The sequence below is a fragment of the Vigna unguiculata genome, chromosome 5 (assembly GCF_004118075.2).
Source record: "Vigna unguiculata cultivar IT97K-499-35 chromosome 5, ASM411807v1, whole genome shotgun sequence".
Classification (NCBI taxonomy): Eukaryota; Viridiplantae; Streptophyta; class Magnoliopsida; order Fabales; family Fabaceae; genus Vigna; species Vigna unguiculata.
In genome coordinates, this window is record NC_040283.1 from 29,596,399 (window position 1) to 29,618,257 (window position 21,859).

At 33.1% G+C, this 21,859-nt stretch overlaps 2 protein-coding genes across 2 annotated transcripts; both read right to left on the bottom strand.

The window, feature by feature from the left end:
* Positions 1–493: 493 nt before the first annotated feature.
* LOC114185938 (cysteine-rich and transmembrane domain-containing protein B-like) lies at positions 494–1,220 on the bottom strand. Its single transcript, XM_028073905.1, has 3 exons — positions 1,108–1,220; positions 803–965; positions 494–705 (listed from the first exon to the last, which is right to left on the bottom strand). The coding sequence occupies exons 1-3, from the start codon at positions 1,139–1,141 to the stop codon at positions 660–662; spliced, it is 243 nt and encodes an 80-aa protein (XP_027929706.1). The 5' UTR covers positions 1,142–1,220; the 3' UTR covers positions 494–659.
* A 2,549-nt stretch (positions 1,221–3,769) lies between these two features.
* Positions 3,770–8,294, bottom strand: LOC114185817. The gene is made up of 4 exons (XM_028073744.1): positions 8,117–8,294; positions 6,510–7,583; positions 5,127–5,463; positions 3,770–4,360 (listed from the first exon to the last, which is right to left on the bottom strand). Exons 2-4 carry the CDS (start codon positions 7,549–7,551, stop codon positions 4,345–4,347), a joined length of 1,395 nt encoding a protein of 464 aa, XP_027929545.1. The 5' UTR covers positions 7,552–7,583; positions 8,117–8,294; the 3' UTR covers positions 3,770–4,344.
* Positions 8,295–21,859: the final 13,565 nt, after the last annotated feature.

A 21,859-nucleotide genomic window follows, 5' to 3' on the forward strand; every position in this document is an offset into this window, starting at 1 on the left:
CTTTTTTTATTATATTTTTATTTTTTGTTCATCGTCCCGTCGCGATTTTGGTTGTAATAATCTTCAACTAGACACTAAATACTTATCATTTGTTTCTTTGCTTTTAGAGATTGTATATATATTTATCAAGTCGCACGCTTTCACTTTTTGTTTGACAAAGTCTCAATACAATTAGTCGTTTGAGAGAATATTGATAGATCCATTTTGGTAGACCCTTTTGAAAGAATGTTATGCGTATATAACATATTTGTAATAATATACAATTCCCTATATTTATTTGTTTTCGAATTGATACTAAAATTCTAATTCGCATAGTTGACAAAAATTATTTCAACGGATAATTCTTCTTTTTCTATTGTATCCATCTTTGAAGGCGTTTGAGATTGAAACACCAAGTAATGGAAACCCTACGCAAAACCTTTTAACGTTCTCAAACTCAATAATTTACGATAAATTTTTTCTTATTGAAAAAAAATCTTATAATAGTAATTAATTAATAAAAAAAGAATTCAGTGTACAACATAAAAGAACGACATTCACCAAATGGATAAAAAAATACATGCTGTCCGATAGAGGACAAAGATCCTTATTCTACACAAACTACAAAGAATACAATACACGAAACTAACAATGACAAAAAATTTGGTGCGATGATTGAATCAGAAGCAACAATCCAGGATCCAGCAGCAACATAAAGCAGCACAACTACAGGTAAAGAAGGAAAAGAGGTTAAAAGAAAGATTTGATTTCCTGAAATGACAGAACTAGTTGAAGGGTTTAGTGATTTTGGCTATGAACTTACCATCCTTTCCAAAATCCATCTCCTCTGCTCGTAGTTTCCTCTGGAATCCTTTGTTGAGGGTACCCCACAGCTGCAGGTTCATCCTTGGAAGGATATCCCATAGGTGGTGGGGCACTAACATATGGAGCTGAAGAATAGGCCTGAACCTGAGGTGGATATGATACTGCAGCATCATAATAACATTCATTTCATTAATCCCATTAAGAATGATCTTCAACTTAAGCTTTATGTAAAAACTTAGAGGAAAAACCACGGATTAAGGTGCCAAAATACAACATTATGCTGAATGACACAATGAAACTTACCTGGGGCCTCTTGCTGATTGTTGAAGTGATTCATGATGAAGATGATGAAGTTACTGTTTTGTTATACTACGTAAGAGATTGTGAAGTTGGAAATATATGGAATGAAATATGCATGTGGTTGTAGTATATATAGATTATCTGGGCCATGGTTGCTTAATGCAGTGGAAAACGAAATTACGTGTGGGAAATATACAAACGCGTTGATGTTATTATCATTATAGACAACAGAACGAAGTCGGTGTTTGGATATGAATCTTCTGTGCCAGATGGGTTCTTTTCTGGTTGCCACGAATTGTGGCAAGTCTTTTTCATTCTATGTTGTTCCACATTCTCAACTTCCACGCGTATGCGTAATTCTTGACTGCGTCCTCATTGGTACTTTTCTTTATGCACACATTTTGAACCACATAAACCTATATGACTCAAAGAATGTGCCTTTTTTTAAAGCAACTCAATATTTATGGGTAACTCGGCTTCTTTATAAAGTTTGCTTATAATATTTTTATGGTATGTTTGATTGGATGGGAAAGGGAGACATAACAAAGTTCTTTTCTATTGAAGACGATGGAAAGAGAGTCGAGAGAAATTTTTTTTTTCTTAATGAGATTCAGAACGTGAACCTTTAGAATAAATATGGTAAGATTCAAGTGGTGATGCTGAAATTGAATTTCTCATTATTTAAAAGAAAAGATTTATTTGCAAAAAAATCTTTGATATTGAAGTCAGTAAAAGAGTTTTAAAATTTATAAGTATAATAAGAGAGGGTGAGAAAATTGTGTGTTTATTTCCGGATGAATTACGGTAAGATTCAGTAAAATAATTAATATTCCAGGATATAGGTTAAACGTGAATGATATTATTTGAATTAATAAATAATAACTTATATTGGAGTGAAGATGAATAGTAGTACAATTGGTTACTGTAAAACAAAGGAAAAATTATTATCATTTCAAGGTATTAATTGGACGGGAGGTGTATTAATTAAATTAATAGTTAAACACATAAATAGAGATGAAAGGTAACATAAGTTAAAGCATTAGCTATGGGTTGTTAGAATTTTATAATTTATTTGGTCTGCTTTATTGTGAGGGTATTAGTTGTAATGTATGTGTGCGTGTAGTTGACAAGAAGTGGTGCTCATGGAAAGTTAAAAATAGATTATTGAATGTTGATTATTATTAGAGTTAAGTGGAATTAATCTTGAAAAGGGAGAGTAAAAGGTGTATTTTTAAAGTGGATTATTAGAATTAAGTGGAACTAGTGCTCATAATTTTTTTTAAGACTAGGAGAGCAAAGAAGGAGAGTCATCTTATGGTGCAGAAAGATTCTATTAGAAGAAAGAACCTCTGATCAGGAAAATTCAAGAGATTCAATAGGTAAGAGAAGCTAAACCTTTTATTTATTATTATTTTATGATGATTATGAATGGAGAATTGGTTACATTTGAAATTCAACGTTGAATCGAGATTCAAAAGCCCAAAGTTAGATACCGGATGGAAGAAAGATGGATTGCAGCTGCACACATTTATCATTATTCAAACAAAATACAATGAACCACGAGCCAAAATACAAGTCCAATTAAAGTTACTAATTACACCAGAAACTAAACCTATACAATTTTACATTTATTTATATATTTAAAAACAAGAAAACTAAAGTTGAACCTAGTTGTAAGTTCCTAAGATGATTGTCATCAAATTAAGTTGCATATTATAAAATTAATTAAAAACTAATTTATAATCAATATAAAATATTTGGATATCAATTTATAATTTAAAATAGGCTTAATTAAGTTTCAAACCTTAGTTTTGGAAAGTTTAAATTGAATCCTTCTGTTAAGTGGGTGTGACTGATATATTATTCTATTACCTAATCCATATTAATTTTATAATTATATAATTCAAAAGTGCATTATAAAGTTATAAATTTATAAACTTAAGAATTTGAGTTATAGCTATCGAGAGAGTTATGAAGTTATAGAATTTCTAGATTGTTAAATCATAGATTTATAGAATTATAAAATTAAAGGATTCTAAGATTTTAAGATTTATATAATTATAAAATTATAATTTATCATCCACTTAACAAAAAATTAAAATTAAAAAATATAATATTTTTTTAGTACAATAAATCATTAAAAATTTAATAGAAACTCAATTAAAAATCTATAAATTTATATGAAATTGAATAGTAATTGAAGTTAGAAATATATCTATAAAATAGAGTTAAGATTAATGAAAGTCTTATGAGTCAAATCCTAATTGACCCTTAACCTAACCCATTTTATATTGTGATTTTAGGGTGAGATTTTTTGAGCTCACTCATCTAATGAGTCGATATAAAAATTTATTTCAAGAATGAATTAGAATTAGCCCAGAGGTCATGAGTCAAAATAATGGATGTCCTCTATTTTGAGACGTTGGAAGCGGTTTAGCTTTTGTAGAGCTTGGGCTAATAGTTCGTATCCAAAGTCCTGTAGGACAAGCTTCCCAGATTTCATGATGTAAAATAGTGTATATATATATATATATATATATGTGTCAGAGATAGTATGCACTTTTGAGGATTTGATAACACTCTTCTAACTTAACAAATTATTTACTTTTTGTATTTTCTAAATTATATTATTTTAATATAAGAGAAATACATACAATCAATGAGATAATGCCTCTTGATATGCACAGCCTCTAATTTCACAATTATAATTGTGCAAAATAAGTAAACAGGTCAAGCTATAGCTGAACATAGCTCCATGACGAAATACAGCTCTACAACGAAAAGAAAAGGCTACAGTGTTATCTCACCACAACACTATCCTGTCTGCATTTCCTGGTAGCTTGACATAAATCAGGGATAGAAAGTTACGCCTGAACTTGTTGCGATTTGATAGCCATTGCATTCCTCCAGGTTGAAATAGTTCTATTGACCTGTAAAATGTATTCTTCATTTTATACATGGTTGATTGATAGTGGCCAGCAACACCTCCATCACCTTTAGAGCTGAGTCTACCCTTCATTTTGATTGGATTGGCGTCTAATAATCCAAAGAGTCTAAGAAATGTACAACAAACATCTATGAAATTCAAAACAGCACGTTTCTTTCAATCAACTGTTTCAAAAGTTGCATATATAGACAGCAGGCATAAAAGTCTAAAACCTAGCAACTAATAGGTTCAGAGCCCTCTTGAGTATAGGCCCATCTTCACAACCTGATCATATGTTGCCCATATGTTGGAAATCAGGGGGACTGATTCCTGCAGACACCAAAATATGAACATATTATGTTAAACTTAATTTGTCAAATTAATCATAAATTAACATAGAGAGTGAACTCCGTAGATGCTAGAGGATCTATTACCTGACAAATGAATCAGAATAGTACTACTCTACAAAATCCTAGAATCAAGGCAATGCATATCATTATATCTAAGTTACCCAACCACAACATTTTTTTGGGCTCTTCTCTCAGCCACTGAATCATTATATAACTAGATTTCATGTGCCCATCAACAAGCTTCAGCTTCAGGTTTTTTTATTTTTGACATTAAATAGCCAACGTATTTTATGTCTTAAACATTGCTATGTAACATAAGGCAATTTGGTTCACTCCAATTTTAGTAACTAAGTAAACACAACAGGAAGTTTAGTGTAAAGAACCACAGCCTCGCAGTCTTTGAACAAAAGGATATTTCAAAGTATCAGCAATCTCCATGGTTCTTTTCATGTGTAATTTAAAGAGCTTAACATTCTCCATGTTGCTAATCATAGCATTGAACACGTTGAAAGGGTAACAAGGAGACTTGGCTATAAACTACAATTATGTAAATTAATCATTTATGTTAAGCTTCAGCTTTCCTTAACCATTTCATCACTATGAAAAAATTATGCGTATTTTAGGCTTTAGATACACTACAACTATTTTACCAGACAATTTTAGATGAAATGAAGAATATGAATAGTCATATGGACATGAAACTTGTAAAAGGAGTTACAATTAAAGTTAGCCGAGTGTTGACTTGCCTGTCTGAGTTTAGATGGGCTTCTGTCCAACCAGGTTCATATGCTTCAAGAAAACCCAGCTTTGCCTTGTTAGGTAAATCATGAGGATGGACAAAAGGAACACCAAGAGGCCACCCTATCTCCATTCGTATATTTGCACATGGGCTGTCTACACTGTGAATGTGACTTTCACATTCCTTGAGATTACAGAACCGCAGCTTGATGCCTTTCTTGTCTGCAATATCCTGGACCCTTTCTTTCAAAACTCTCTGCGCCTCAAGCCTTAACCTCTTGGAAGGTGGCAAAGGCTTGCTTTTGGGAGTTTGCTTCCTTCTCCTCATCAAAGTCTTCATAGATCCTGTACCAGCATTTCATCGACCCAAGGACCTGCTGTTAAAAACTTTCCACTAAGGACTACTCTCAAAGTAGAATTGACACTAACTCAATTCAATACAGTCATACTCATGAAACAGAAAAATTCTCAAGAAAAACTAAATAAGGAAATTTTTGTTTAAACCTCAAACCATCAGGAAGCTGAAAAGGTACAGTTCTTCCAGAAAATTAATCCAAGTGCAAACTTTATGAATTCTTGACCTTTATCTTACTAATAAGCAAATAAGCATTTTCCCAAAAGCTCAACGTAGAATTCACACTAATTCAATCACAACAATATAGTCATACTCATGAAACAGAAAAATTCTTATGAAACACCAAATACTGAAATTTCTGTTTATGCTTCAAAGAATCAGGATGCCAAAAAGGTACAGTTCTGCCAGAAAAATAATCTAAGAACAAACTTAATGAATTATGGACTTTTTCCTTGTTCTTAAGCAAATAAGCATTATCCCAAAAGCAAATGAACATGTTACCAGCTCGTCACCTAACTTGTGTCGGGAGCTGATAAACAACAAAAGATAAAGTAATGCCATATTTGAGAGGCTTGGATATGATATAAAGAAAATGAAGTTGTACCAACTAATTTTATTTTCCTATTTTCTCTAATATAGTAATATTCCTAAGAATCAAGCAATATTGGGATTTTCAATTAAAGGAAAATTAAGGAAACCAACATGCACTCGTCTGGTGTGTAAGATACCTACATTCTTCACACAAGAAAGAGGATAAATGTTCTGCACATTCTTCTAGCAGTCAAATAATTTGCTGTGACATTAATTCCCCACCCCCAGGGAAAAAGAAAGCTTTAAAATTCATTCTAGTTCCTTGAATGATTAGGAGAGAACAGAATATAATGTGTTTCCTCACAATCTCAGTTGATAATAGAAAAAGGAATGGTAACTTTCCTCCAAATTATTATCAGAACTCTTGAAAGCTTACAGATATCACTAATTAACACAGGCATTATACAAAATTAAGCATGTTCCTAAATGAAGTTTTGAAAAGTACCATCATGAGTTGGTTGGAAATTGAAGCACTGGAAACTAGGCCGGTTAAAGAGATGATCTGTTGGATGAGATCTTTGCATAAAATCATCCACAGGGACAGGAAGCTGGAACTGAGCTTCAATTCCAAAACCTGCCGCTCGCATTTCAGAACAATCCAAGCTGGTCATTGATTTAGGCAAAAGCTTGAAGGCTAAAGAACATCGTCCATACATATTAGCCTCCATATTAATTTCGGTTTTGTGCAATGCAGGGTTTACATATCCTGCAGTTGCTTGATAAAGAGCAAGCCCTGGATAAACAATAGCTTCTTGAGGTCCCAGATCTCCATCCACAAGAATCCACCGCCCTTGAAAGTCTCTTACATGTAGACCTGCCCTGTCAGACTTGACAAGCGATAGCATGCTTTTATCAACCTGGTGATCATGGTCAGGATACATAATCAATTGACCATCCTCTTGAGTAGTTATATTATGATGCTGTGGCCCCTGGAATGATGGCCTTGCATGACAGCAAACAGACAAGACTGAAGATGAAATTTCCCTATTTCTCAGGGGAACATTATCCAGTATTTCTACAAATGGAGAGCTACGCAAATTCAAATGGTAGCTAATTGCATCCAGAATATCCCTTGCTGCTTTCCCAAATAAGGCAAATATGTCTGCCAAACCTGCCGGGGGTAACTCAATGGAATTATTAGGTTCTGAAGGCGTCAATCCAGGTCTATAGTCATACGTTTCTTGCCACCAATGAGGATCTGCGTAATAACCAGATGTTTTGCACCACTCACGAGATTCACTATTATGGATTATATCTTCAGGTGGGTATGTTTCCCTTTGATGAAAATAAAGGCGAGCAGATTCTAAACCAGATCTCAGAAGGGCACCTTCACTTGCCGGAAACTGGATGATGACTGCAGAAAACTGAGCCAGAGATTGTGACAGAATAGAAACGGATATTTTATAAGAATCAGACGGTAAACCGTCGGAAGGGACTAAATCAGTAAGCTTCACACGACCCAAAGATTGCAGGCCACTGCCTGCCATGAAATGCCTTACTCTGTGCCTGCTACCTTAATCTAGACAGGAACGAACCAAGCAAACTGTCAGCAGAGGAAAAAAAAACAGCAAATTTGACAAATTCATGTGCAATGCTTCAGCTGGAAATTTAATCTTGTGAGTAAAACAACAGCACACAAAAATTTATGATCAAGGGAAATTCAGGATAAACTGGGAGTCAAACCATAATGAGTCTTCAAATTCTGAAACGACAATGCAAACAGAAAACAGTAAATTGAGTTCACATAAGGGCAAAAAACAATAGCAGGTTCAAAGCTCTAGCTGGGACCCGAATTACCAACTCTTCTACTACATTAATAATACAGGAGACACTAATATGATCATACCCAAACTGCATAAGCATAGGAACTTGACTATATCAATAATAGCCCAATGAATATTTGAAATTGAAACAATTTCAGTAAAATTGGAGATTAATGAGGCTCTAAGACATTGACCAAAAACAAAATTAAAGCTTCAAGATATTGAATAAAATAATGTCAGAAGAAAGTAAAAGCTTTTTTGTATAATTATGTGATGACCCAAATGTTACCTCGCTGTATCTTCCTTCTTTAACATTCTGCAAATTTTCAACTTGTTCAGTTTCGGAAGCAGCGATCGCGAAGAGAAAAGCCAATTTGGGAATGAATGTTCTTCGAACGAAGCTTCCAAATGGAAAACCTAAACAGAAATTGCAGGGAAAACTGAAACATAGAGAGAGAAAGAGATACCGGTGGCACTGGCAGATGAGGAAATGGATTGGGCCGAAATATAGTTCCAAGTCTAGATTTGGGTCTTTCTTCCTACACCTCCAAGCATTTTTTTCTCCACCTCCAAACTTTTTTTAAATTTCTAAAAAACTCTTTAACCATTTAAAAAAACCCATGAACATCACACTCCCAAAATTTCATCAACTTCCAAAAATCAAAATATGTGACTTCTGAAAGTCAAAATATATAACCAAAAGTCGAATTCCGAAAGTCAAAATATATCACCGAAAGTTAAAATATATTACTGAAAGTCGACTTCCGGAAGTCAAAATGTTTCACCGGAAGTCGACTTTCGGAAGTCAAAAATTATTACCAGAAATTGACTTCCGAAAGTCAAAAAACATTACCGAAAGTCGACTTTCAAAAGTCAAAAAATATTTCCGAAAGTCGACTTTCGGAAGTCAAAAAATTAATTCTATTTTAAATATTTTTAATTCTTTTTAAAATTGAAATTAAAAAATAAAATTGAAATTATTATAATTTTACTATTTTAATTTAAATTATTTTTCAATTTTATTTTATTTTTTATTTTATTTATTTTATTGATATTATTATAATTATTTTATTTACATATTTAATTTGTATAGTATTTTATATTTTATTTGAATTTTTTGAATTTTATTTAAAATTTAAATATTTAATTTTAATCATACTTTTAAAATGTTTTCAATTATATTATTTTTTATATTTTTAAATTTAAATTTATTTTAATATAATTTATAAAAAATTTAATAAAAATAAAAAAAGAATAAAAAAATCATATTTAAAATTGTGTGTGTGTGTGCGTGCGTGCGTGCATGCGTGTGTGTTTGTGTGTGTTTTTAAAAAAAACGAATATATATATATATATATATATATATATATATTTTTTTTTCTTTTTTTTCATTTAAAGTTTTATTATTTTAAAATCAATTTAAATATTAAATAAAATTAAATGAAACAGAATAAATTTTTTATTTTTTGTTTTTTTTTATTTAAAGTTTAATATTATTTTAATTTTTCTTACTTTTATATTTATATTTTTTTTCAGTATATTAAATAAAAATAAAATTATATATATAGATATTAATATTTTTTTATTTTTAAAATATATATTAAAAAGTATGAAAACATAATAAATAAATAAAACAATAAATAATAAACTAAAAAAACAATTAAAAATTAGAAAACATAAATTTTAAAAAGAAGTAAAAATATTTAAAATAGAATTAATTTTTTCGCTTTCTAAATTCGATTTCGGTTGATATTTTGAATTTCAGAATTCGATTACGAATAATAATACGAGAGGGTGAGACTGCCAAAGGGGAAGCTTTTGCAAACAGAGGAGGAGAAAGAAACGTGCCAAAGCTGAAAAAGGAAGAAGGTGATTGGTGCATTGGGTTTCATCATTGAGGTAAGTGTGCCTAAATTCTGATAGCTTTCACCCATGGCCTAAAACTGATGATGCATATGTATGAGCTGAATTTATGTTGAGTTGAGCATTGTTCATGGTGTTTTTTATTTTGTTTAAATCTACTTAAGCTCATCATCATATATATCTTATGGACTCGGTCTACTTATTGGACCAATGTTCAACTTGGTAATATTTGCTCATTTCCTTATCATCTTCACCTTGCCGGAACTAGGAACTCCATCACTCACCAAAACTATTTTTTACCTCCAGTAAAAATAACTCAGAGAAGACACCACCAATAGTTTTAATCACCATACCCACATGCGGCTTCTTCGTTTTTTCTTGTCATCTCCAAAAGAAAAAATAGAATAGAAGCACAACAACCATCATCACTTCACTACTACCTCCATATTCTTCATCTTCAGAAACACATGTCCATAAGCATTCACGCCCCTATTACAACATATCCAAAGGACTTACTCAATGCAGTTTCTTAATTCTATAACACTCTTTGGTTCCGCCTTCGCATTCCATCCACTCATGATGAAGGATTCACCCCAACCAAGGATGGAGGCACATGCTTAAGAAGACTAAGCATGTTTAGAAAGGAAGTTCACTAATCCTTCATCCCTTTCATTTGTGTTTGTTATTTTTGATTCCCAAAGTTGACTTAGTTGAATCAACTTTAGTTGACTTGTTGACCTTTGACTAGGTTTGACTTGTTAACTATAGTTGACTTGACTTAAGTCAACATGCTAATCTATGTTTATTTGCTTTGTAGGTTAATTAGGAGTAAGAAAGCAATGCTAGGTGGTGCATGGTGATTGGGAAGCATAAATGATGTGGAGGAGAGAGTAAAGCAAAGGCATAAAGCATAAAGTAAAAGGCATGAAGCAAGTGTACCTATGTACCTTTGGTCTCCTTTGTTTTTAGCACACTTTGGCCACTTTTTGGATACATATGAGACACATTCTTTATCTCCTTTTGTGCTAGAACGAAATTAGCCTTGCACACACCATAGTTGGCTCTTTTGTCTCTCATTTTTGTAACCTTATTTGACCTAGTTTCTAGAAGCTAGGGTTAGGTTTTTTGTAGATACATCCTTAGGTATCTTTTATTTGCTTAGAGGCCCCTAAACTCTTTTATATAAAAGGTGCTCCTAGACATGTAAAAGGGTTGAACATTTTGAAGTAAAAACACTCTTGTGTCTCAACCATTTGTGAGAGTTTCCTCCCTTGGGAGTGAATACTTTTAAGCCTTATCTTGCATAACAAGTGGCGGCACACATCCACTCATCTTCAAGGTTGCCATGGCTTCTAGCCTAGCCTTGTAGTGGCGTGCTTCTCACATTTTTTACCATTTCTTTCCTTTCCATTTTATGTTTTCTTCTTCCTTTAATTGTTCTTGGTTTTCTACGGTTTATGTGCTTTCCATTTCCTTTTCATTTTTGAATAAATCCTTCATCTTCTTCTCTTGAGCTTTGTGAAAGGAACCTTCACATCTAGATAGCATGCTATCTTAATGTCCATTGGGGATTTCACTTAGCTTTCTTAATCAACTCACACCATATTCAATAATCTTAAAAAGGAACAAGATAATCCTTCATCAACTCATAATCACCATAACCATCTTCTTTTTCTTCCTCATTCCTGCTTGTTCATGACTACCTCCATCTCCATTTCCTTTCATCACATTAACTGCCCAAGCCTCATTTTTCACATTCCAAACCACTGACTCCATTCTCCTTCCTCATTCATAACCCATCAACACTTTCACCATTGAACGAGCCGTGAATACAACATAGAACAACCCTCTTAATTCGGTCTCAACACAATCATATAGAGAATCACTCGTGGTCCTCCATTCATCAACCCACGTGCAAAACAAAAATAACAAAACAGAGAAACCACAGGAGGAAGAGAAAATATCGTCAACGACAGGTCGAAGCTTGAGCGGAGAAACGTCTTCACGACAATGGTGCTGTGGTGGCGGTCTCGGTCACGGCTGTCTGAGCAGTGGCTCGAGGCTGATCAACGTAGTCAATGGCGGCCACAGGGTTAGTTTCAATGTTTTTTTGTGCAATAGAGGAAGAAGAAAGGGCCTCGCACATAGGAAGAAAAAACAAGAAAAAGAAGAGAAAGTGGGAGGCAGCGACGCTGGTGACCGACGACACCATCAACGGTGGCAGGTTCGACGATTGTGGTTCGTGGGTGCGTTGGTTGGCCTTGTGAGGAGGAACAACTGTTGTGCTTCATCACCAAAGAAGAACTGAAACCCTATTTGATTGGGCTCTAAAATGAATTTGGGTCTGACCATGTTATTTACTTGCACACCCTTTTTTAATCTCTGTGCACCCCTATGTCTCTTCTTAGTTTTGGACCTTCTTTTTACTTTTATGTTGCGTGTATAACGTGATGTTTACTAATCTTACACTCCTGCACACACCCCACATTAGTAAGTTTTGTTTATTTAATTTGGACTTGTTTTTTTATTTGACTCACTGCACACCTCCCATTCTCATGTACACCACACCTTTTATTTATGGGCTAGACGTTCATTTACTCATTGTAGTGCATCTTTCACTACACATATCTCCAATGGCTATCTCCTGCACCACCTTTTTACTATTTTGCACACCGTTTTTTTTATTTCTTTTGTCTTGCTTTTTGTTTTGGGCTTTTATTTTATTTTATTTTTTTTAAAATTCTTTTCATACTTTCACCTCACTTTCTTTTTAATAACTCACTTTTCTTACACTAAACTTTTGTTTTCATAATATAAAAATCACAAAATTATAAAATAAAAATAAATAATACTTTTCTTTTCTGTCTCTTTTGGGCTGCTTGTGTCGTGTGACATTGATTTTCAAATAATTCAAAAATACCAAAAAATATAAAATTTTTAAAATACAAAAATATCAACATTTTCAACCAAAAATTCTTTCTTAAGAACTACATTATTCTTGATTCTCCATTGTGAGCTACATAGAAGCAAGACCAATCTTTGTCAGGTTCACCTCCCAAAAATCCAAAATCATTTTCAAAATACTTTTCCAAATATCGTAAAGAACTACATAACCGTAATTTCTCATTTTCAATGAGAATATGTAGGACCAAAGTAAATCCTTATTGGGCCCAAAAACCAAAAAAAATATTTTTTCTTTTAGTATTATTGTCTTACTTTTAGGGAAAATTAACATTTTGAAAATCACATCAAATTTGCATGTTTAATTAAAGGTCTTGTCCTTGGGCGTGTTGTAGGGTGCTAACACCTTCCCCATGTGTAATCGACTCCCGAAGTTAAAAATCTGGTTTTTCACAGACTTGTTTTATTTTCATGGTTTTCCATAGTTTTCCAGAAATAACTATGGTGACGACTCCAAAATCTCTTTTCAAACTTGTTTCTTTTTGATTCGTCATCTCATCGCGATTTCGGTTACGACAATGATATAATTAATATTATATGTGATGTTTATTTGGTTAGCTCACTGTTAATTTTGTGTGTTGTTTATGTTTATGCTATGATCGTATAGTATGTGTGTGTGTGTTATACAGGAGCATATGTTGATGCAGATGTTAGTGGATATGTATAGTTGTGAGTAGCTTGTGGGAAAGCTTTTGGGAGTTTTTGTGAAAAGCATTTGGAAAATGTTTACTTTTGAATAAGATAAATGTAATAGTTGATTGGTTTTTAGTTTTGAACTTGGAAGAAATTGTCTTTATGTTTTCTTTTTATGAATTAAATTGGTTTGGTTTATTTTATTAATGTTTTATTTTGAATAATAAAGTTTTGTTCAAATGCCCTTTTTGGCAAGTGTTTTTTTGGAAAAAACAATGTTGTGAACTTTCCTATTTAATAGGTGGTATCAAAGTTTTATATTTTGGAAGTTTGGTGATTATAAAATTACACGTGATGTAAGATCCGTGAAAATTAATTAATTAATTAATTAATTAATTAATTAATGCGGATAATGGGAGCCTTTAAGGCATTTAATTAATACTTGTATGACGTGGAAAAGTACTAGTTCAAGTGATTGTGAGTACTTAATTGTGTGAGAGGACTTGGGTTTAAGTTCTATGTAAGCAAATTGTGTGTTATTTATTTGTTATTATCTTTAAATATATGTTGATCATGTTGAGAGATAATATAATCATTTAATTTATTAGTCATCACGAAAAATGAATTGGTTGAATGGTTGTGTATTGATTTGACATTAGCATGGTTTTGGGTTCAAACCTTGGAGACCCCAAATTAAACTTTGTTTTTGCTAAACTTAGTTTTGGCTTGAATATGAAAGGGTAGTGGAAACCCTAGCTGAAATAGCCCCCAAGAGGGGCTGGAAATTAGTCCATAATGAATCATTGAATGGCAATTATCATATACATTAAGCCATTTTCGTTTTGGACCAATCAATCCCAATTAAGGTGCAATTAAAGAGGGAAAAAATGAGTGAGAGAAGGGTTTTGTGAGCTGCCATTGATCTACAATTTTTTAGAGAGAGAACTAGCCCCCAAGAGGGGCTGGAAATGAGTCCACAATGAATCATTGAATGGCAATTATCATATACACTAAGCCATTTTCGTTTTGGGCTAATTAATCCCAATTAAGGTGCAATTAAAGAGGGAAAAAGGAGTGAGAGAAGGGTTTTGTGAGCTGCCATTGAACTACAATTTTTTAGAGAGAGAATTCAGAGTGGAAATTGGTGTTTAAAGTGAAGTTTAAAGGCTAATTTGGAGAGGACCAAGGCAAACCATTTGGGGAACAAGGAAGAATTGAAGAATATTCAATTTTTGCAAGGAAAATCCAGGTTAGGGGAGTTACTCACGTTAGTTTTATGTTAATCATGAATTGTATGCAATATGTATATGATTTTTATCCATGAACCTCTGTTGTCTATGCATTTTTGCGTTTTTGGAAAATTTGCAGAAACCGCCTAGCGGGCTATTCATAGCCGCCAGGCAGCACATGCATTTTATCCTATTACTGGGTTCTTGAAGAGGAACTTCTTGGCGGTAAAATCCCGACCGTCAGGCGACGCATAGCTGTTCACCCCGTTTTCTAGGGTTTGATGAAGGGCCTGGCGGTGGGGAATCGACCCACTAGGCGACGCAAGCCTTTTGGTTCAATTTTGACGTTTTGTGCACTCTGGGATGATTCTGATCGAAGGGAGAGTTGGTTTCAATTGAATTGTGAGATCAATTGGAGGTGAAATTCTAGCAGAAATTGGTAAGGTTTGAGTGTGGGTTGTACGTCAATCTAAATATAGGGAAAATCGTGTGAGAACTGAAGGAATTGGACAGAGAGAAGACAAACTGGTGAATTTTTGGGAGTCTCTCAAAATGGAGCAAATTCTGAGTTACCCAGAAATCTTATGCATCGCCAGGTGCCATCGCAGAGGTAGCTATCTTGGCGTGGCTGCGGGGTTGTGATGGCTCTGTGATTCTGGAAGGTTAGGGGCTTAATAAGCGCAAAGTTGGAGACAATATTTAGATATAGGCCTTGGAGATATCTTGTACAATTGCAAAGGGGGAATTAAATTCAGTATTTGGTGAAGTGTAAATGGTGATTTTGAGTGACTAGTTAGATAATATAGGGAATTCATTGCAAAGGTGCTAATGATATGGGAAGTAAGAGCTCATACAAGTATATATATAATAAATAGGATGAATCCAAGTAAACTTGTCAGACCTTAGAGGAGATTAATACCTTGAGATAAATCTGACCCATGGAGAACTGGGTTGATATCAGTAGTGGTTCAATTCTAAGGCAAGTGGGGTTCAAATCATTGATAGAAGGCATATGAGCGAGTTGGGAATAAGTGATACTAATGATTACCATTAACACAATTGGAATTGAGGAACTTTTGGATTGGTAATCCTGTTGGTGATAGAGTACTGTAGGCACTCATGATGTGCGCAATACATGACGATGGAACTAGTTAAGTGAAATTGTGAGAGAGTGTGTGAGAAAGTAAGTCAAAACCTAAACCAGAAATCATATTTTCTGCAACTACTGATATGGCGTCTGTCGGTGGTGTGCGAATCGCCAGGTGATAGCTTGGATTCAGAGAGCAACATGTATGCGTGGTGCCTAGCGGTAGAGAGTGTCCCGCCAGGCGATAGATGCAGGGCAGTGAGGGATGAGGTGCTTGGAGCTTGGCGGTACGTGTTCTCCGCCAAGCGGTTTGGAGGCATGATGCGCCTGGCGCTTGAGGTGCTGCGCTAGGCGGTATCGTGAAGCAATGGTGGTTGTTTGTTTTGGTGTACGTGATCTACAAGGCTTCTGGGATATCTTAAAGGTCGACCTGCTGGTGTTCCTTAAGTTGTGGCTCAGAACGTATCCCTTGAGTTGAGCTCGGGATAGGGGTTAAACATGTGGCGTTTCTAGAGTTGTGGCTCGGAATGACATCCCTCGAGTTAAGCTCGGGATGGCGGATGAACACAAGGAACCCTTGAGCTGAGCTCGGGTTGGCAAGTGTTGCTGGTGTGAGTGTGCTGGTTGTGGCCAGTACGGATGGGTCCAGATAGATTGCCCTCCTCAGTAATTAGTTGACGAGTTTGGTAGTCTTGGGACATTACGAACTATTTTCGTATTTGAGAACTCCACTTGGCGTTACGATGTATGATCCGTAGCGTGGTTTCCTGCACATGCTCTATCGGCTGTGGCTGATAGGTATGACAACAAGACATCTTGAGATACTCACTAGAAGACGTAGAACACGATTAACATAGTGGTGGCCATGTGGTATGGAATCAAAGAATGGAAATCCTCGGGTGTGATTGTGATATATATATATATATATATATATATATATATATATATATATATATATCAGTGTGTGTCTGGTGAGACTTAGCGACAAAGCGGGGATAGCTTGGGAGTTTTATGTTTTATGATTTTGGAATAAATTGTAAACATCTATGGATGTTTTTATCATACTTCTAGTTTTATAATTTATGGATTTTGGACTATTTATTTATTTATTTAATAAAGTTATAATAAATGGAGCATATTTATTGTTTTCTTTATTTCATTATTTAAATCCGTAATATCCAGTCGGGATGTCGCACGTGACATCTTGAAAGGGGTATTACAATTTTGGGTACAACTCAACTAATACCATTTAGATAGTTTCTAGTTAAAACAATTGATTTAAATAAACAACATCAATAATATATTTTTTTCTTGGAAATTTTCATGAAGAGGTATATATGCAATTTCCACTAGGTCTTTGATAAGTCTCAATTTGATGAAATTTTTCTAGACCATTTGCACTTTTTTAGGATTGTTTTAGTGTCTAATTCATAGTTTTCAGTGTAGGTTTTTAGAGTGTCATTTTGCTAATTAGCTCTTTTTAGATCCTTTAGTTAGATATATTGTAGTTTAGTATAGGTTTTTATCTAGTCTACTTAGTTCTTATTTCAATTTTGGTTTGCATATTAACCTTTATGATTAAACTAATTGCATCTCAGAAGTTTTACATTTTATTTTTGGAAACTTTAATATCTTTCATAGAACATATTTGCACTTAGGTAGATTGTTAAATAAATTCTAGTGTGTAGTTTAATGGTTTTGGTTTTGTATTGATATTGATATTGAATTATGTAAAGGTGTAGCTGATGTGAAGTGATTAACTAGTGAACGATAAAGACGTTTGTCAAGTTAATTTGTCTATCCAAAGCTTGTTGAAGTACTTTAAGGTAACCAACTACTAAGTTGGAAATCAATGTGCATTTGTTCCATGCTAGAGTTAAAATGCCACACGTGAGTTGGACAAGTGACATGCAATTTGAGTCATTTGGCGTGCTTACCTATTGTTAGCACAAGTGACCTTGGTGCATGGATTTGATGAAGCAAGTGCATGATATCATGTGTGGTTGATGAAGAATTGATGAGATTCGTTATGATCAATCTAGGGGTCTGTTAAATCTGGACATGACTTGAAGATCACAAAGCTTGGAGTTTGATTGTATTTGTAGAGTGTATGACATAGTGTAGATGTCGTTTTGTCTTATGTGTGCCCTTTTCAATTTGATAAAAATGTTTTTAATGGGTTAAAAGGCTTGTTGCATTTATCTACTATAACTATAAGAAAACAAACTGGTAGGGATAATACCTAAATACCCCTATTTAAATTTTTGACAGTTGTCCTTTTTTCTGGTTTTTTCGTCATTTCACAATTTTGTTTTCCATTAATGTCCTCATTGCAAAAGCTGTAGGTTCGAGTTTTTCGTCATTTAAGCTTTCTTTAGTTAATTTACTATCTTACCCTTCATTTTACTCTTTGAAGAATTCAATTTTTTGGTTTTTCGGTCTTTCTCCTTACAAAGTAATAAATGCAACACTGTAACGTATCTGAGACGATGTTACAGAATTTTCAAATTCAAACTAGCATGAGACCCATGCGTACGCACGAGTCGTGTTTTTGTTTTTTAAAACTTTTGTTTAGAAAACAGATTTTAATATTATTATCAATAAATCAATAATTTAATTTAAAAGTTATAGATGTTTTAATTGTCAATTTAAATATATTCAAACGATAAATTCATCTAACAATGATATAATTATATATTTACGTATAATTAATTATTGATATGTATTATGTGTTATATGTTATGTGTTTTTAAGTAATTTGGAATAATCTATTTGTGATGACATAGATTGTTATTTTGTTTAGATTAAGAAATGTCAGTATCATGTTTTTTAGAAGTTTAATTACAAAACATTGTTTGTGATAATAAGTTTAGAGTTTTAGTCAAGATTAAAGAGTAAAAAACAGGTGTTAATTTTTTTGTTTTGGATTTTCTTGTCAGATTTCAAAGTTATTTTTTATAAACGAATTACTATTTATATTTACATGATTATAAAGAATATGTAATAATTATATTCCTTAAATAAATATAATTTTGATATAATTTCTTAGAATTAATTACGGTTATATATTAGTGTTGTTATATTTGTAATATTATTCTCTTATTGCTTTATTAATTTGACAATTAATTTGAATTTAAGGTCAATTTCGGTTAATTGTTTTATGTTTTGGTATTATGGTTTCTTGTTTGACCTAATAGTACATCATTAAAGTGCTATGGTAAACGTTTTTACTACCAATTTAATATCATTAAAATAAATATAATATTTCTATCAGAATACGAAAAGATAGCGGCAATATGAACTTATTACATGTCTTATCGGGGTGATATTTATTTTGCACGTTGATTGGTTTCGTCAAGGGGTTTCATTTCGTGCAGACGTTACGTTTTGTTTCTTTAAAAGGTAAGTTGGATCAGTGTGCGTGTGTTTGGTCAGAAACGAAGAAAGAAACCATCATCCCTCTCGCAGTTACAACAGCGTCCAAACCTGAAAATGTCTTCATCAAGGGCTATCAGCTTCACAAACTTTTACCAGAACTTAGTCATGGTGATGGAGCCCGCAGAGGTTGGTGCATTATTTTGTTTCGTTTATTTAAAGTTTGGTTTTTTGGATAGGAATACCTAGGTTCTGGCGTAAAGTTCATATTTTTTTGTACAATGGTGTTGTGGTTGAAGTGTTTGTAAAATTTTTTGTTCAAAGTTTTGATTTTTATGAATGCTTCTGGTTTTGTATATGTCAGGAGTGTCTCGAGTTCGAAGTTGGTTTTTATGAACAATGGGGTAAATTCTACTGTTGGGGACCAACTTTTTTAGTGATCTGAAAGGAAATACAATAAATATAGAGTTTGAGGAAGGTCTTTTGGGTCAGAGACAGATTCATGGTGTTGAGAAGATTCAGTCCTTTTATAACCTCAACGATGTTTACTATGTCTGTACTGTTTATTGTGGAGACCGTTATTTTCGTATAAGGCTTTTTGATTTGGACTGGACCGAGTTTGAGTATCCTGGTAAAGCAAAGAATTCCCTTAGATGTAACCCTTTGTCTTCAATAAGGTTTTTTCAAGCGTTTAGGGTGCAGTTCATCCCAACCATGGTATGCAATATTAATCCATTTTTATTACATTTACAACTGCATTTGTATGGCATTGATTCTAATATAGTTCATATGTTGATTGTTGTCTTAGATGTTGATTATTGTCCCAGATTACTTCCAAATATTCTGTCAGGATAAACTTGCGTTTAATTATGCGGTCAAGTTGTATGACCCTCTGTCGAAGATGTTTGAAATATATGTGGATACAGATGAGTCTTTGAGGATGGTTCTGTTTGGTTTTAGTATGTACATTCCATATTATGGGTTGACTGGTTCGTGTTACTTACATTTAAACTATGTAGGAAACAATGTATTTCTTCATAGGATATTCTCGGCCGAAGGAGTAGAAATGGATTATAACAGAGATTCGGGCAATGCTGCAAACAACCAAGTTCCAGTTGCTGCTCCTGATTTTGAGAAAGTATTAAGCAATTATGATGTTAAAGCATCTTCTTTGGTAAGACTGATATGTATAGTCCTGTTTTTATACTTGAATTCATATCTATGATGGCTTAACATATTTTCTTCGAATGTAGTATCTGAATTCCAAATTTGCAAAAGAATGCTTGATCAAGGGACGCAAGAGCTACACACTGACGAATGGTCAATCTCAATTCTGGGACTGTAAAATACGTTGGACGGGCAGAAGTTCCTATGAGTGTTACTTGACCTGTGGTTGGAAGAAGTTTTGCAAAGAAAATGGATTGGCTGCTGGTGATCGGATAAGATTTGTTGTAGAGGATGAAGAAAATAGCGTAATCCATATATTGAAGAATTAGCTTATTGTAATCTTTTGAATATTTTGTCTGTCGAAGTATTACGTAGGACCTATGAACACTTAGTTTAAGTTTCTTTTTTATGAACTGTAGATGTTAAATATTTAGTATATCAACATTAATGTATTTTGGAATGTTGATATACATGTTTATATAGAACTGCTTATTTATATTGACTATGTCTACTTAATCATAAATATGTACATGTGCCTTGTGATTATTATACCAAGTTTCAACTTTCGTTATGTACATTTTTTTATTAAGTTAAAAATTTGAATTAATATAAATTTAATTTAGCGAAAACTTTGAATAAATATAAAGTATTATTACCAAATATTAAATTATTTTATAATTAGTAAAACTATATTTAAACCTTAGTATTCTTATTGCTAATATGATTTCATAAACAACATTATTTACCTATATAACTTTTACTCGATAAAAATGGTTCCAAGTGAAAATTAATATAAGTATTCCAGTTTGGAATAATATTACCTAAGAACAATTGACTTCATATATTATTGTTATTATGTATAACAAATTAACCATTTGTTTCTAGCATTTAACTTACTATAATATTACGTTAATATAAAAAACAAAATAACTTCTATATTTGTTTCTATATAATATTACTTATATTTATGTTTAAAAAGTCAATTTTATAAATAATTATAATGTTCATAATTTGTTGGATTTAATATAGTATGGATAGTTGTTAATAAATGAACACGGATCTTCATTTGCATCAGCATATTTGATTAATAATATTAGACATCTGGGAGGTGCGTTTGATAATTATGGTAGTGTGTTTAGTTAAATATTCAGTATTACTTGGGCTGCTCATATGACGTTGCAAGGTCTTGTTGGGGTTCAAAACATTATTAAACTGAAAATTGTGGGAGGTCAACTACATATTTAAGGTGGTGTGTCAAGTAAAGAGATTCAATATCAATTGGGCTAATTATATGGCTGCAAAGTAATACTCTATATAAGGAATTGCTATATCAACCTACATCAGGAGTTATTTGAGAATATTATCCCAAGGGTACCGAAGAATTAGGATGTTTTCCGTAATAAGTACAAACATCAGTTGGTTGAATGTTTGCATATAATTAATTCTTGTTTTCTTGTTGGTGTATGGCAGTTTGCATATTTAATGCACTATGCCCAATACGATTTTACCATAATGTAATTGCCAGTTCAGACATGATAAATGCAAGGGATAACATCAAAGTACCACATCTTCATTTATTACTGCAAGGCATTGTGACAAAAAATTTATACATTACGCCAGAACATCATATTTAAGCACATCAGTTAAGCATTCTTACTCTGTAACTTTTCCACATATGCATGCTTAGCAAAAAAAAGAACAGGTATGCAATCGTTAA

Excerpts from the sequence above, each read along its gene's own strand:
- LOC114185938 (XM_028073905.1), bottom strand. The coding sequence starts at position 1,141 with ATGAATCACTTCAACAATCAGCAAGAGGCCCCAG. Across the intron at positions 966-1,107 it reads CAATCAGCAAGAGGCCCCAG|TATCATATCCACCTCAGGTT; the intron begins GTAAGTTTCATT and ends ATGATGCTGCAG. Across the intron at positions 706-802 it reads GATGGATTTTGGAAAGGATG|TTGTGCTGCTTTATGTTGCT; the intron begins GTAAGTTCATAG and ends CTTTACCTGTAG.
- LOC114185817 (XM_028073744.1), bottom strand. The coding sequence starts at position 7,551 with ATGGCAGGCAGTGGCCTGCAATCTTTGGGTCGTGTGAAGCTTACTGAT. Across the intron at positions 5,464-6,509 it reads TTTCCAACCAACTCATGATG|GATCTATGAAGACTTTGATG; the intron begins GTACTTTTCAAA and ends ATGCTGGTACAG.